The following is a 16,622-nucleotide window of genomic DNA, read 5'->3' as shown; positions in this document are numbered from 1 at the left end:
GCCTTTCAGGAGGTTTGGATGGAGCTGTGGGAGGGGAGAACTGGGACCCAAATCTAGCCTGAGCCCCACTTGAGCTCCTGAAGAGATGTTAGAGTGGACTGTATCAGCCATCACCTGTATTGCGGACTGATGAGTCAGTACCCTGTGACGAAGGCTGGATAGGGGATCATTCGTATCCAGGGCGTGAGAAGGGGCAGAGTAGAAGATAGGAAAGGCCCCTAAACAAACCTGTAGCATGCTCCTACGTGGGTACCTCCTCCGGGCAGTGACTTGCCCCCGCTCACAGATGAGTGGACATGAGGGACCCCTGCAGATCTATCCCCACTCTCTTCAGGGCTTAGCCTACTCAGCTTCTGCACAGCCGGGTCCGAAAGGGGGTCAGCCCAGCAGATAACGCCACCCCCTTGACAGAGGGTGGGTTGTAACTGTAGGTGTCTGACGTTTACAGCTGAAAGTCAGCGCTGGGCTTAGAGGTGACAACCAGCGGCCCTCAGTAAATGTCTGCTGATAGAATGACTACTGTTACAAGTGCCAGAGTGTCTTCCCTTTTGCCGCAGGGAGCCGGGCCAGCTCAGACCAGCCTGGGCAGCTAATCTCTTTCAGTGAGGCCCTCCAGCATTTCCAGACCGTGGACCTCTCTTCCTTCAAGGTATGACAGTAGGGAGGTTTGGGGGTCTCAAGCAAAGCACTTTCTTCCCAGGAGCCAGGCTTCTTCCCCACCAGGATAGGGCACTGGGCAAGCAAGATGGAAACTTCCAGGTGAGGGCTCTGTCTCAACTAAGAAATCTCAGGGCACAGGATCACAAGTGGCCAAGGACCCACATGTCGTGGGCCCCGGCAGCCTTTCAGGGACTGTGCCCCCGGAGCTCTAGTGGCCCTGTCTTATAGGGGCCCGTGGAGCTGCTCCTGCTCTCCCCTCCTAGGGATGGGGAGGTCTGCAATCAGATGCTAGAGAGTTCCTTGGGGAAGCAGGGCAGCCTGTCCAGAGAGCTGAGTAATTCACTGCCACTGTAAGAAAATCTTCCATCCCCTAGAGGAACAAGAAGTTATTTGGGAATTTAAAAAATATGTGGGGTTGGAAAAAGAAAGAATATTAAGGAGAGTAAAAGCTGACAAGCTTTCTGGGGAATCTTGAGTGACCAGTAGTAAGTTTAGAGAACTGTGATTTCAGATCTTCAACCTAAAGCCTGGCTCAAGGAGAGAGGCTAAAAAGATAGGAATCAGATTGGTTTGTAGGACCCAGAGATCCAGAGGCTGCCGAAATCAGAGTATCCTAAGCCCTGCGGCAATGGCTGTGAACAAGGAGAAGTCAGCAGGAGCTGGTTTAGGCACTGCTGCTGTGGTGTGGACAGACGGCGCCAGCTCCCCTCAGGGGTATCCTGCTCCAAAAAAGTGCCCACTGACTGTTTGTTTGTTTGTTTGGCTGTGCCACATGGCATGTGGGATCTTAGTTCCCCGACCAGGGATTGAACCAACGCCCCTTGCACTGCAAGCGTGCAGTCCTAACCACTGGACCGCCAGAGAAGTCCCGCCCACTGACTGTCTTATCTTAGAAGTTGAGAGGGCTGTTAGACTTTATATTTATGTCCTTTACAGAAAGAGACAGAGACAGACATACAAAGGGTAGAAGCAGCCCTGCTGGGAAACTTGGCCTGGCATCTGTGAGATGCCAGCCCCCATAGCCAGCCACCTCTAGCTTCCTTGGTAGTCAGTGACATAGCTATTTCTGGAAAAGCCCAGAGGACCAAATGTAGACAACCGGTTGATAAGGCCTGTGCTTGGGGACATCTCTCTCTACTTACAAAGAGCCTACGAGCTGGAAGAGCCTGTCTCCAGAGATTTGCAGTTGCTTCACAGCTTCTGCCCCATTTCCCTGGCCCAGAGGCCAGCCAGTTAGTTGGGAGAACCACTCCTTTCTGCAAGACCAGTCCTGTACTGAGCCTGATGGTAAGTTCATTAAAGCAAATGAACACAACACAACATTCTGCCTATTGCCTGCAGAAAAGAATCCAGCCAACGATCCGAAGGACCGGGCTTGCTGCCCTCCGGCACTGCCTCTTCGGGCCTCCAAAGCTCCACCAGGGCCTCCGTGAAGAAAGGGACTTGGTCCTGACCATCGCTCAGTGTGAGTGCACGGGTGCTACCACAAGGCAGGCGCTTCATGAGTGGTCAGACAGAGAGCACAGTTTGCCTACCCGGTTGCTGAGACTAAGCCAAGGCTATTGCATTTACCATGTTGGGGGGAGAGCAGAGTGTCTGGAGCACTGGCCAGGTGTGTCTTGGCTGTACCGTTCTCTGGGAAGCACTCAGTCCTCCCCTGAGGGCCAATCCAACAGAGCATGGGTGTGTTTTGGGGCAGGTGGCCTGGATAGCCAAGACCCAATGCACGGCCGAGTCCTCCAGACCATCTATAAGAAGCTGACCGGCTCCAAGTTTGACTGTGCCCTCCACGGAGACCACTGGGAAGATCTGGGCTTTCAGGGTAAGAGAGAGAAATGGTTCATCTTCTCCCTGACTCCTTATTCCAGGAATAGAGTGAGAACCCAGACAGTCCTCTTCCTGTCATGCCAGCACCATGAGACAGGATATCTGGGGCAGAGCATTTCAGGAAGAGGGTACAGCAAATGCAAAGGCCCTGAGGTGAAATGTGTGTAACTCTTTCTGAGAAATAACAAGGAATGTGGCTGAAGTGGAGAAGGAGAATAGTTCACTTGGGGTCTTGCAGGCCAGTGTAAAATATTTACTGTAAGTGAGATAGAAAGCATGGGAGTGATAGGATTTAGAATCCAGTGTTTTCTTTTTATTCTTTTCTTTTACTATCAATGAAAATTTTATTTATATTATTTCATTTTTTTGAGTGAAACAAAATGATTTCACCTGTTTTGGGACTGTACTATTTTTTCAAAATCATATCAAGTTACATTTGTATAGAATAGGAAAATATCTTAATTTAAAAAGGAAACTTTATATACTCATAATTAATTGGTGCTCTGTTGGTACTGACAATGTGTTTAAGTCCCTTTACCTTCCTTCATCTATAATATAATTGTCTTAAATATTCCCTCTGTGTACATTGAGAATCACATCAGTGTTATCATTTTTGTTTCAACCATTAATTTAAATAACTCAAGAGGAGAAGCAAGGTCTGTTGTATTTACCCATATATTTACTGTCTCCATTGTTCTTTCTTCCATTCTGATATTCTAAGATTCCTTCTTTTATCACTTCCTTTCTGTTTCAGGAACTTCCTTTAGCCATTTTCTAAAGTAGGTCTGCTGGCAATAAATTCTTTAGCTTTCCTTCATCTGAGAATGTCTTGATTTCCCCTTCACTCCTGAAGGATAATTTCTCTGAATGTAGAATTCCAGGTTGACAGGTCTCTTCTTTCAGCACTTGAAAATAAATGTGCTACTTCCTTTTGGCCTCCATGGTTTCTGATGAGAAATCTGCTGTCACTTGAATTATTTCTCCTTGTTAGATAAGAAGTTGTTTCTCTCTCCGCTTTCAAGATCTGTTTTGTTTGTTTTTTTTCTTTTGTTTGCAGGAGTTTGACTATGATATGTCTTAGTGGGGATTTCTTTGGGCTTATCTTATTAAGGGTTTGCTCAGCTTCTTGAATCTGTAGGTTTATGTGTTTGGCCAAATTTGGTAAATTTTCAGCCGTTATTACTTTGAGTACTTTTTTCAGCCCTGCTCTTTCTCCTCCCTTGTACAACTCTGATGACACAGATGCTAGATCTTCTGTTACTGTTCCACAGGTCCCAGAGGCTCTGTTCATTTTAGGGGGATCTCTGTATAGCTCTGTTTATTTTGTTTTGTTTTCTCTCTCTATTGTTCAGATGCGCAATTTATGTTGTTCCATCTTCAAGTTCACTGGTTCTTTCCTCTTTGGTCTCTATTCTGCTGTTGAGCCCATCCAGTGAGTTTTTAATTTTAGGTATTATATTTTTCAGTTTTGAAGTTTCTGTTTGATTCTTTACATCTGATATTTCTTTACTGAGACTTTCTATTTTTTCATTTTTTTCAAATGTTTGTATTTGCTTGTCAAAGGCATTTTTATGATAGCTGCTATAGTAGTTTTCTATTGTTGCTGCAGAAAACTACCACAAATTTAGTGGCTTAAATCAACACAGATTTATTATCTTCTAGTTCTGTAGTTCAGAAGTCTGACACAGTCTCACTGGGGCAAGATCAAGGTGGCAGCAGGGCTGCATTCCTTTTTGGAGGCTCTAGGAGAAAATCTATTTCTGTGCCTTTTCCACCTTCTAGAGTCCGCCCACGTTCCTCCTCCTTCAGAGCCAGGAACACAGCATCTCTCTGAGCTGATTCTGTCCTCTCATCTCTTTTTCTGACTCTGCTTCTACCTCCCTCTCTCACTTTTAAGGATTCTTCTAACTACATTGGGCCCAGCCAGATAATCCAGGATAATCTCCCTATCCTGATTAGCAACCTTCATTCTAACTGCAATCTTGATTCCTCCTTGCTGTGCAACAGAACGTACTTGTAGGTTCTGGGGATTAGGACGTGGATATGTCTGGAGGTGCCGTTATTCTGCCTAGGACAGCTGCTATAAATTGCTTATCAGGTAATTCCAACATATGTGTGATCTCAGTGTTGCTATCTGTTGATTGTCTTTTCTCATTCAAATTGAGATTTTCCTAGTTCTTGGTGTAATGAGTGATTTTTTATCGTGTCCTAGATATTGTGGGTATTATGTAATGACAGTGTTGATCATCTTTAAATCTTCTATTTTAGCAGGCCTCCTCTGACACTGGGCAGTGGGGGAAGGGTGATGTCACCTCATTACTGCCAGGTGGGGATAGAAATCCAGGTATCCCACTTGACCTCCACTAATACCACTGGCTGGGTGGGGCAGGGGTGCCTCATTGCTGTTCCCATGTAGCCTCCACTGATGTCGCAGAGGGTGTGGTGGGCTCCTTAACACTAGAGAAGGATAAAAGTCCCAGCTCCCCGCTTCTTTGACTGCCTTTGCAGAGCTGAGGGGCACCTTGTTACAGTCAGGCAGGGGAAGTCTAGGCTCTCCACTTGGACAGTGATTAAGGTAACCAAGTCATTGAATCTCACAGAGCAGGGATTTCATTAAGCACCCTGAATTTCCACTTGGTTTTTGTTTTAGGAACAAATCCAGCCACGGACTTGAGAGGAGCAGGCTTCCTTGCCCTCCTGCATCTCCTGTACCTGGTGATGGACTCAAAGACCTTGCTGATGGCCCAGGAGATTTTCCGCCTGTCTCGTCACCATATCCAGGTGGGGCTTTGGTGGGAAGCCAGCAGAGAGGGCTGTAGGGGCTAGGACCTGGGCACAGGGCTCTCCTTAGTAACCATGACAGCTTTGCAGGTAGATCTCCAACTGCTGAGGGCCCTCAGGACAGCTGAGGCAAACCAGGCCTGGGCATCCCTGTCACCCTGACCTGGCTGGAATCTGAGCTCCACCACTCATTAGTGTGTGTCTCAAGCAAGTGCCTCAACTCTTCAGAGCCTTGGTTTTCTCATCCATAAAGAGGAAATCATGGAAACGTCAGCTGGATAGTTGGGAAAATTAAATGAGGTAATGTACAAAAGCACTAGACACAACTGTGGTACCAGTGTCTCAGCTCACTGCCCTCCCAGTATTGGCAGGTTCTCCTGGCCCTGGAGGAGGGGGGGGTCAGCCTTTATTTGCCCAGAGAAGAAGGTTTGCCTCCAAGTGTCAGGTGACACGTGGACTTGCTGAAAGGCCAGAAGTGGCTCCTGTAGCCCTCAGGTTCTTTCCAGGCCTGCTCTCCAGGGTTGGTTTGATGGTTTTCCCCTGTAGTAAAAGGTGGTAGTCCCTCCATTTTAGAAAACACACTTGACCTGTTTCCTGCCATTCATCTGTCCCAGATTCATGGGGCCTGGAATTCATTCATGTACTAAACAGGTATTTATTTAGCATTCCCTGTGCTACTTATTGTTCCTGGTGCTTGGGAAACATCAGTGAGCAAAACAGACAAAGATCCTTCTAGCAGAGAGGACAAGACAGGAAGCCTAATACATAAATAAATTATAGAGTATGTTAAAGGTGGTAAGTGCTAAGTAGGCAAGGTTAGGAGAATGTGGGAGGATTACAGTTTTATGGGGTATTAGGGTAGCTGTCATGAGAGGGTGAGACTTAAACCAAGCCTTGAAGGAGGTGAGGATGTTAGCCAAGCTTGTATTTGGAGGAAGAGCATTCCATACAGAGGGGGTGGCTAGAGCAAAGGTCCCAAAGGAGGTGTGTATGTGTGGCATGTGCAGGAACGGCAGGGAGGCCAGCTGGAACAGAGGAGCAGGGAGGGCGGTAGGAAGGAAGTGATGGGGTAACAGGGAGCAGACGGTGTCGGGCCCAGTAGGCTATGATGAGGATGTTTGCTTTTACTCTGAGTCAGATGAGGGTTTTGAACAGCCTGGAGTGACACGATCCAACTTACCTTCTCAAATGGATCCTACCAGCCGTTGGGTTGAGGGTAGTCTCTGGTGAGGGCTTTTGTAATCAAGTTAGAAATGATGGTGATCTGGACCAGGGTATTTTCAGAGGAGGCGTTGTGAAGTGATCAGATTCTGGATATAGAATCTTGAGTGTATGGGCTGTAGAGAATAGAGCCAGCATATTTTTCGGATGGTTTGGGTACAGGTGTAAGAAAAAGAGGCATTAATGGTGATTTTTAGCCTGAGCAGCTGGAAAGACAGAGTGACCACCAACTGAAATGGAAAAGAAAGAGCAAGGCTGGGGGTGGTTCCATCTGCCACATAAATTTTAGACTGAGGTTATGCATTTGTTTGTTTGTTTGTTTCATAAATTTATTTATTTATTTATTTTTGGCTGCGTTGGGTCTTCGTTGCTGCGCGCGGGCTTCCTCTAGTAGCAGCGAGCGAGGGCTACTCTTCCTTGCGGTGCGCGGGCTTCTCACTGCAGTGGCTTCTCTTATTGCGGAGCACGGGCTCTAGGCACACGGGCTTCAGTAGTTGTGACACACGGGCTCAGTAGTTGTGGCTCGCGGGCTCTAGAGCGCAGGCTCAGTAGCTGTGGTGCACAGGCTTAGTTGCTCGGCGGCATGTGGGATCTTCCCGGACCAGGACTCGAACCCGTGTCCCCTGCAGGCGGATTCTTAACCACCGTGCCACCAGGGAAGCCCCAGGTTATGCGTTTTTGACAACTACAGAAGTGACGTACCTCATGTCAGGAGTACCCATGTCAACATGTCTTATTCCTGGTGAAGTTAACCTTGGGCACATGGTTAAGGCAGTATCAGCCAGGTTTCTACGGTGTAAGGTTACTGTGTTTCCCTTTGTAATTAATCACTGTCTTGGAGGAAGATACTTGGAAGCTATACAAATATCCTGTTTTTCCTCAAACTTGGTTCTAATAGTGATTTTGTTTCCCTCATTCCTCCTACATTTATTAATTTTTAAATTTATTAATTGGAATTCTTCTGTAAGAATGAATTGTCTTTGCTATTTATTGATTCAGGTACTTTTTATATCCGCATGGACTCAGATATTTATTTTATTCTATGGGATATAACCCAACACTTTTATTATTTATTTTGTTGCTAAAATTGTTCCCATGTCGACCATTTTAAGAGCTCTTTCAGGTGGTACCTGTGCCCTTTCAGCATGCCCTGTCCTTTTTTGAGCACTTTTCTACTTTCTGGATCCTAAAGATGCTCTAGGCTCTTGTATTTTCCCTGAATGATTCCCAGCCCTGAGATCAACCACTTCTCCAAAGAGCTCTTGTTCTTTAGTTGGAGACTGATATTTGGAAACCAAGATCTGAGTGCTGGTTGTTCTTACTAGTATTAAGATCTCACTGCTTCTAGGCCCTCTCAGTGGCCAGAGCTTGGAGAATATATATGTGTCACTGGTTCCCTCCTGACTCTGAAAGGAATGGTCTCCAGTGGTGAGCAGACCTGCCCAGGCCCCAGCAGCAGTTCACAGAGAACAGGAAGGGGGTGTGATGCTGCCTGAAGGAGAGGAGCTGAGAATGAGTGGCTGAAGGTCAGACCTGCAGCATTTTCTTCAGATCATTGTGTCTTAGAGCTGGAGTCAGGCCAGCCTGCACTGCGAAAACAGACTGTTCCAGTAACTCTGTTGTTGGTCATATTAGTTAATTCTCAGAACCTCAGCTTCTTCCTTTGTAACATGAGAAAATAATCCCAACTCCGTAGACTTATTCCGAGTTGGAGAAAAACTGTGTAAAGTGCTAAGCACATTAGTCATTCAAGGAGTGTTAGTTATCAAAGTAACTTTTGATTGCTGTGAGCAAAAATACATTTTATATACATCTTACGGATAATACATGCATACGTAAATACATCTTGTGTTTTCAAAATCATATCTGCGCTTGCACCTGCACACACACACGCAACACATACATCCACACATGTACACACAGCCATTGTAAGGTAAGATAGATCCATTTTGAATCTAAAACTTCTTGACTACAAAACAAATAGTCACACAGTTCCTGCCACCTGGGCAGTTTTTCATTTCTTTCACTGCATATCTGTGTTATCTTTGAGGAAAAGTACCCATTAAACCTGACGGTTTCACGTACGCCCATCTCTTCCAGGAGACACTGGAGGAGGCAAGAGGGGACTTTGTGAGGATCTGGTCTTGAGGTATATCAGGACCCATGAGTTGAGAATGTGGGCGTATTCTGTTCTCTTCACGATGCGGGGAGCTAATGTCTGGGTCAAGTTTGAGAACCGGACCAGTTAGCTTTTGAAACAATGCGGTCTCTTGTAGCAACGCTGCTTTGTTATAGGAGGCCCAGAGGTTGAGGCATATCTTAGCAGTCACTGGGCCAGCCCCTTGTTGTACAGACAGTGAAGACCCAGAGAGGGGAAATGGCTTGCCCAAGGTCCCCCAGCTAATGAGTATTTCCTAGAAATCATCTCTGACCTCAGTGCTTCCCTTCCTGTGGTTTTTGAAGGCTCTCTTGTAAGACCTTCCTGCAGAAATATGGAAGCCAGGGTAGAGGGTTAGTGCCAATTCAGCATCCCTCATTCGTTTTCAAGGACAGGCTTGACTGAGGTGAGGGGGTAGGTCATTGGATATCTGAGGGAGGAACGTCCCAGGCAGAGGGAAGAGCAAGATGAGAGAGGATGCCCTGGGTACTTGATCTGGGTACGGACCAGCCTGACCACTTTGACCAACCTGTTCCTCATCCCTTCACCTGCTGGCCTTTGTGGAATTCATTGTGGATTTATATTTACTCCACAACATGCACGTCAGACAATAAGAAGGAATAGCAGCTTAGAATAATAAAATAAGAGGGCTGGTGTAGGTGTCAGGAAGCTAGATCCTAGTTCCATCTGCAGTATCATTACTTAGCTATGATTTGAGGCAAGTCACCTAGCCTCTCTGGGCCTCACTTTGCTGTTTTATGAAATAAGAGATTTGACCTAAATGATTCTAAGATCCCTTCTGGCTTTATGATTCCTTGAACTCTTAAGTAACTCCAAGGTTTAAAGGAAAACTTCACCTCAAGCCCTTATGAATCTTGAAAATGCAGTTTTCCATGAGGCATGTAGGAGACCAGAGTAACAGCTGGGGGACTCAGACCTGCCAGCAGCCAGTCCTGTCTCTTTCCTAAGGAGAGAGCTGAGGTCTCAGGTACCTGTGGTACATCCTACTAAAGGGGAATTGGCCAGAAACTACAGATGCTGGGGGAACCCAGGACTCCATGGAAGTGCATGGTCCACGCTGTCCTGAGGAGGAGGAGTGCTACAGTTCAGAGGCCGAGATGCAGGCCCCATCTGGCTGATTGCTGGCAGGCAGGGAAGCCCCTCACAACAGTAGTTACTCACAGACAACAATTTGTATAGCTTTCCTTGCAATTTCCGTCTGTTATTTCATTCCATCAACATGACAAGCCTGCGAAAAGGTAGGGCAGAGATGATCCTCGTAAATCTTCATTTCCCAGCAAAGGAACGTGAAGATATTACAGACCAATATCACTGATGAATATAGACGAAAAGATCCTCAACAAAATACTAGCAAACAGAATCCAACAACACATTAAAAGGATCATACACCATGATCAAGTGGGATTTATCCCAGGGATGCAAGGATTCTTCAATATACACAAATCAATCAATGTAATACACCATATTAACAAATTGAAGAAGAAAAACCATATGATCATCTCAATAGATGCAGAAAAAGCTTTTGACAAAATTCAACACCCATTTATGATAAAAGCTCTCCAGAAAGTGGGCATAGAGGGAACCTACCTCAACATAATAAAGGCCATATATGACAAACCCACAGCAAACATCATTCTCAATGGTGAAAAACTGAAAGCATTTCCTCTAAGATCAGGAACAAGACAAGGATGTCCACTCTCACCACTATTATTGAACATAGTTTTGGAAGTCCTAGCCACGGCAATCAGAGAAGAAAAAGAAATAAAAGGAATACAGATTGGAAAAGAAGAAGTAAAACTGTCATTGTTTGCAGATAACATGATACTATAAGTAGAGAATCCTAAAAATGCCACCAGAAAACTACTAGAGCTGATCAATGAATTTAGTAAAGTTGCAGGATACAAAATTAATGCACAGAAATCTCTTGCATTCCTGTACACTAATGATGAAAAATCTGAAAGAGAAATTAAGGAAACACTCCCATTTACCATTGCAACAAAAAGAATAAAATACCTAGGAATAAACCTACCTAGGGAGACAAAAACCTGTATGCAAAAAACTATAAGACACTGATGAAAGAAATTAAAGATGATACAAACAGATGGAGAGATATACCATGTTCTTGGATTGGAAGAATCAATATTGTGAAAATGACTATACTACCCAAAGCAATCTACAGATTCAATGCAATCCCTATCAAATTACCAATGGCATTTTTTACAGAGCTAGAACAAAAAATCTTAAAATTTATATGGAGACACAAAAGACCCCAAATAGCCAAAGCAGTCTTGAGGGAAAAAGACGGAGCTGGAGGAATCAGACTCCCTGACTTCAGACTATACTACAAAGCTACAGTAATCAAGACAATATGGTACTGGCACAAAAACAGAAATACAGATCAATGGAACAGGATAGAAAGCCCAGAGATAAACCCACACGCCTATGGTCAACTAATCTATGACAAAGGAGGCAAGGATATACAATGGAGAAAAGACAATCTCTTCAGTAAGTGGTGCTGGGAAAACTGGACAGCTACATGTAAAAGAATGAAATTAGAACACACCCTAACACCATACACAAAAATAAACTCAAAATGGATTCGAGACCTAAATGTAAGACTGGACACTATAAAACTCTTAGAGGAAGACATAGGAAGAACACTCTCTGACATAAAGCACAGCAAGATCTTTTTTGATCCACCTCCTAGAGTAATGGAAATAAAAACAAAAGTAAACAAATGGGACCTAATGAAACTTAAAAGCTTTTGCCAAGCAAAGGAAACTACAGACAAGATGAAAAGACAACCTTCAGAATGGGAGAAAATATTTGCAAACGAATCAACGGACAAAGGATTAATCTCCAAAATATATTAAGAGCTCATGCAGCTCAGTATTAAAAAAACAACCCAATCAAAAAATGGGCAGAAGACCTAAATAGACATTTCTCCAAAGAAGACATACAGATGGCCAAGAGGCACATGAAAAGCTGCTCAACATCACCAATTATTAGAGAAATGCAAATCAAAACTACAATGAGGTATCACCTCACACCAGTTAGAATGGGCGTCATCAGAAAATCTACAAACAACAAATGCTGGAGAGGTTGTGGAGAAAAGGGAACCCTCTTGCACTGTTGTTGGGAATGTAAACTGATACAGCCACTATGGAGAACAGTATGGAGGTTCCTTAAAAAACTAAAAATAGAATTACCATATGACCCAGCAATCTCACTCCTGGGCATATACGAAACTGGGCAGCTAGTAAGTGGTGAAGCTGGGGCGAGGACCGCCATCACCTGACAGCTCGCCCAGCAGTGGGCTCCTTACAGCGGGGTTCTCAGCCAGCAGCCCACCTCAGAGTCACCTGGGGGGATGCAGGTGCCCAGGCCCCTCCTTCCCCAGAACTACTGAATTGGAACCTCCAGGAATGGGGCCATGTCGGCAGCAGCCACAAAAGACAATCTGGTTTTCTTGCTTCAGTGTTCAAAGGTGTTCAATCCCAACTGTGAGGCGTGAAGAGAAATGAAATTTTAAATGGAAGCTCAGAAGTGTCCACGTCTGATTTCCTCTGCTGTCTTTTTAGTCAGTTCCCTAAACACAGCCTCAGTGTGGTATTTTAGCTCAAAGCCACACTTTTCAGGTCCAAGGGAACTGCTAAAGGAAAGGAGATATTTCTATCTGAATTCCAGTTTTTCACTGCTTTTTAGTAAGTAGGCTTTTATAAAAATATTCCTGAGAATGAATGAACACTAAGTTCAGATCCTCTGTTAATTATGTTGCTACCATGTTCTTGTCCCCATATTTATTTTTAGACTGAAAGAAATCAAGGGAAGGGATGATATTATACAAATATTATGATAATTAAATAGGCAATACCCGAAGGTAGAGATGCATTGCTGCTGACCTCAGCTACCCACTGAGGCGCAGATAATAATTATGAACGTTTGTTAGCACCTCCTCAGGCCAGTGCTGCACTTAGCATTTTGCACATGTGATCTGAATTACTCCTTAGAGCAGCTCTGTGAGGTAGGTTGTGGGATAATAGAAAATGTAGACTGTGGATAATAAAAGCTACCCTGGGGAGTTTTTGTAAGGATTAGCGAATTGACTCCACTCAGCATGGCCCTTGTGTCGGGGTCCCCAGGACCACTGGGAGGACTCCCAGGATTTGGTGTATAGTTGTACTCTCAGCTGTGATTTACTGCAGCAAAAGCAAAATCAGCAAAGGGAAGAAGTGCATGGACAACATCCATAGGAAACCAGGTGCGGGCTTCCAGGAGTCCTGTCCCAGTAGAGTCACACAGGACGCACTTAATTCCTCCAGCATCGAATTGCGTAACACGTGGAATGTTGCCAACCAGGGGGCTCGTCAGAGATTCAGTATCCGAGGTTTTTACTGGGGGCTGGTCACGCAGGCACCATCTGTCTAGCACGTACCAAAATTCCAGAATCAGAGCGAAGGCAGGTGTTCAGCATAAACCGTACGGTTTGCACAGTTTGGGTACAGTAGTCAGCCTGAGGGAATGGTGGGAACCCTCTCAAAATCCAAGTTCCCAGATGCCAGCCTTATAAGCAGGCCTTTCTAAGGATGGCAATCTCAGGCCTGCTGTGTTCACTCTTTTTTTTTTTTTAACATCTTTATTGGAGTATAATTGCTTTACAATGGTGTGTTAGTTTCTGCTTTATAACAAAGTGAATCAGCTATACATATACATATATCCCCATATCTCCTCCCTCTTGCGTCTCCCTCCCACCCTCCCTATCCCACCCCTCTAGGTGGTTTTGAGAGACGGGAGAGCCGAGTCTCACAGAGTTTGGGTGGCCTTCCTAAGGATACACAGCTGGCTGGTGGCCAGGCCAAGATCTGGAATCCAGGTGTCATGGAAGGCCCTGAGAAAAATCCTTGTGGAGCCAGAAGACCTTCTACAGTTCAGTGCTGGCCACTAGAACTTTTTGCAATGAAGGAAATATTCTCTATCTGCACTGTCCAATGTAGCAGCTCCTAAGCAAGAGTGGCTATTGAGCACTTGAAATACGGCTAGTATGACTAAGGAGTTGAATTTATAATTTTACTTAATTTTCAATTAATTAAAATTTAAATAGCTACACGTGGCTAGTTGCTATAGTACTGGACAGCACAGTTCTACATCACAATGTAACGGATTTTTCTTCTCAAGGGAAGCAGATGGGATAAATAGACTTTGGCTCTTGTTCTGAGCTAAGGAACGCACTGGTCTATGTGTCCCTCTCAGCCGATGTCCTTGTGTGGGTTCAACAGTGGAAACTAACATGCAGTATTTGCAAATCCCCTGGGGAAAGCCTCTTTTCATTTGCTTGGGTTTTTGTTGTTAAAGAATAGGAAGGAACTGGCCCCTCCAAAAAGAAAGCATTCAGGTGGACGCTATAGGGAATTTGGAGGCCCTTCCTGGTAAAGCAGCCCTGCTGGACCCAGTCTGCCCCGCTCGGGAGTGGGACCTGCACAGCCCGTTCTCAGGCCTCTGTGTTACTAAGAGATGGGGTGCGCCCTAAGTCAAGGCTGACTTTTTACCTACTTGTACCTTCTCTGTCTGCTTTTGGGTGAAAAGCTTATGAACAAATAACCAGAAGCCCAGAGAAGGGGAGAAGAAATTTTAAGAACCTATAGAATTGGTTAGATAACTGAGCCTCACTCCTCTTGTGTCCATCCAACCCCAGGGGGTGATGTGCTCCACAGGCAGCGCACGGGGCAGGCCTGGTGAAGGCCAAGGAGAGCTGATGGATCGGATGTTGAAGAGGCTGGAGCACTAGCACAGGGGTTTGTGCACCAGCTTCCGAGTGAATCGACCTCAGTAGGAATCTTGGTTCCAACACCTTAGGAAGGTTATTTAAGGTCACTGACCCTCAGTTTCCTCCTCTGTAAAATGGGAAGATTATTGTGAAAATTAAATGTAAGCATCAGTAATACCAGCTGCTTGCCTCTGGCTGTGATTGTTGTCTCCCGCAGGCCAGGTTGGGTTGTGGGTGACGGGAAGCACAGAAGGTGAGAGCCTGGATTGCCACTGACCCGGTACCCCCTCCATTCCAGCAATTCCCCTTCTGTTTGATGTCCGTGAACATCACCCGCATCACCATCCAGGCCTTAAGGGAGGAATGTCTCTCCAGGTGAGTCCCCACGCTGTTCACCCTGCCCTCCCCGGCCAGCAGAGCCTGGGTCCCTCCCACCCCCCAACCCCCCTGCCTCATCCTCCCAGCTCGCTTCCTCACCTGCTGGTTCCGGGGTACCTGGACAGATCCCCGTGCACCAGCCTCGCAGCCCATCTCTCCTCCCCAACCCTGACCTCAGATGTGAGGGCTGCTTGGGGAAGGGCTCCCCTTGGGGACGGGGCGGGAGGGCCCCCAGGTGTCAGCCTCTGTCCACTGCTGAGCAGGTGACCTCCCTCGTCCCGCAGGGAGTGTAACCGGCAGCAGAAGGTGATCCCGGTGGTGAACAGCTTCTACGCCGCCGCTTTCCTCCGCCTCGCGCACGTCTGGAGGACGCAGCACAAGACCATCTCTGACTCGGGCTTTGTCCTCAGAGGTGTGCTCGCTCGCTGTTCTGGGGAGGTCTAGGTCCCCGGGTTCAGGGACCCCAGGGTGGCTGCTAGACTGGTTTTGGGTGCCCTCCTTTCCCCCCACCCTCCATTCACGGCTTCTCAAGTTCCAGCTTCGCCAGGCCTCCAATCCCACCCTCGGGAGCCTGCCGCTCTCCTTCCTCCGCCGCCACTCTCCTCCCTTTCTGGCCCTGTACATCGGGTGACTATTTTCTGAATCAAAAGCCGGGCCCAACAATTGGACTGGCTATTCGAAGTTGAGACTGTCCTGGACAGGGTAGAGCGTGTGGTCCCTGTGGCCGAATCTGGTTCCTAGGTCTCCCTCTCTGGTGAGCTCTCCATCTTAGACGACTCCTTCACCCTCCTCTCCAGAGCCTCTGGGTTGTGCATTCCACAGCCCCCACAAGCCTCCTGCTCCCCAATCCTCTCTGTTCCAGACTTGGAGGTGTTGGCCAAGAAGAGCCCCAGACGGCTGCTCAAGACCTTGGAGATCTACTTGGCTGGAGTGTCAAAGGGACAGGCCTCCCTGTTGGGGGCGCGGAAGTGTGCTGGGCCACAAGCCCCTCCCTCCAAGGATCTCACTTTCACAGGAGTGTGTGACCTGCCACCACACTCCTCTGAAGGCACATGGCTGATCTGACCAACCCCAGTGAGCGCCGCCGGATCAAAAGCCTTGAAGGGGCTTTGTACCCTGGCACCGTTCTGCCCCTTGCGGCCCTAGCAGAAGGGATGTAGGAAGCCTGTTGGGGGAGCCAAGGACCCTCACCTGCATGAGACATGAGGGGCTGTTAAATTTGACCCACTCCCCGCAGACCTTCCTACAGAGCAAGGAAAACGTTGCCATAATCTTAGTTGGGCTACAGCTTCCAGAGTTGGGTCCTAGGTAATTTCAGTGACAGATCATGAGGTGGGAGACCCCATCTGGATGTTCCACACAGCCCTACATCAAAGATATTCCCAAGGAGAGGTGCCGGAATTCTGACTCCCTGGCAGCGGGGCTTTCAGGCCTCAGGGGTCCACGGGACAGGGACCAGACATGGGCTGAGTAGTTAGAATGCGAAGGGAGATGGCAGCGGTGGCAGCAGCTGACAGGGGGCAGCATGAACCAGAGAGTGGACATGGGCCTGCCTTCCTCGCCATCCCCTGGGGTCTCTGGCCTTGCACTTATCCCGCCCTCACCTCTCCCCATCCCTCCTCCCCACTGCTTGTGACACAGAGCCAGGCGCTGGGCTAGGTGTCTGCTGCCACCCATCCTAACCGCCCACCAGCTGGGCTACCCCCGTGGAGGCCGTGCAGGCCCCATCAGGGATGGTTCTCTGGCCTGGGCGAGGGAAGGAGGAAATTCACGTACCAGCGGTTTTTAAATAAAAGAATTCTTCTGGGTTAA

At 47.0% G+C, this 16,622-nt stretch overlaps 1 protein-coding gene across 10 annotated transcripts in view; it reads left to right on the top strand.

Annotated features, from left to right (window-relative positions):
* The window catches only part of ELMOD3 (ELMO domain containing 3), a 26,741-nt gene extending 10,119 nt beyond the window's left edge, over positions 1–16,622 (top strand). For 4 of the 10 annotated variants that reach the window (XM_082357238.1, XM_082357234.1, XM_082357236.1 and 1 more), the window contains 7 exons: positions 555–649; positions 2,002–2,125; positions 2,360–2,482; positions 5,138–5,268; positions 14,731–14,807; positions 15,095–15,222; positions 15,608–16,622. In XM_082357238.1, the coding sequence (XP_082213364.1) occupies positions 555–649; positions 2,002–2,125; positions 2,360–2,482; positions 5,138–5,268; positions 14,731–14,807; positions 15,095–15,222; positions 15,608–15,870 (941 nt within the window). In that variant the 3' untranslated portion in view covers positions 15,871–16,622. The remainder of the gene's footprint in view (positions 1–554; positions 650–2,001; positions 2,126–2,359; positions 2,483–5,137; positions 5,269–14,730; positions 14,808–15,094; positions 15,223–15,607) is intronic. The other 6 variants (XM_082357241.1, XM_082357243.1, XM_082357242.1 and 3 more) reach the window with 3 other exon arrangements.

Source organism: Balaenoptera borealis (genome assembly GCF_965194805.1).
Source record: "Balaenoptera borealis genome assembly, chromosome: 15".
Lineage (NCBI taxonomy): Eukaryota > Metazoa > Chordata > Mammalia > Artiodactyla > Balaenopteridae > Balaenoptera > Balaenoptera borealis.
This window is presented reverse-complemented; position numbering and strand designations above follow the sequence as displayed.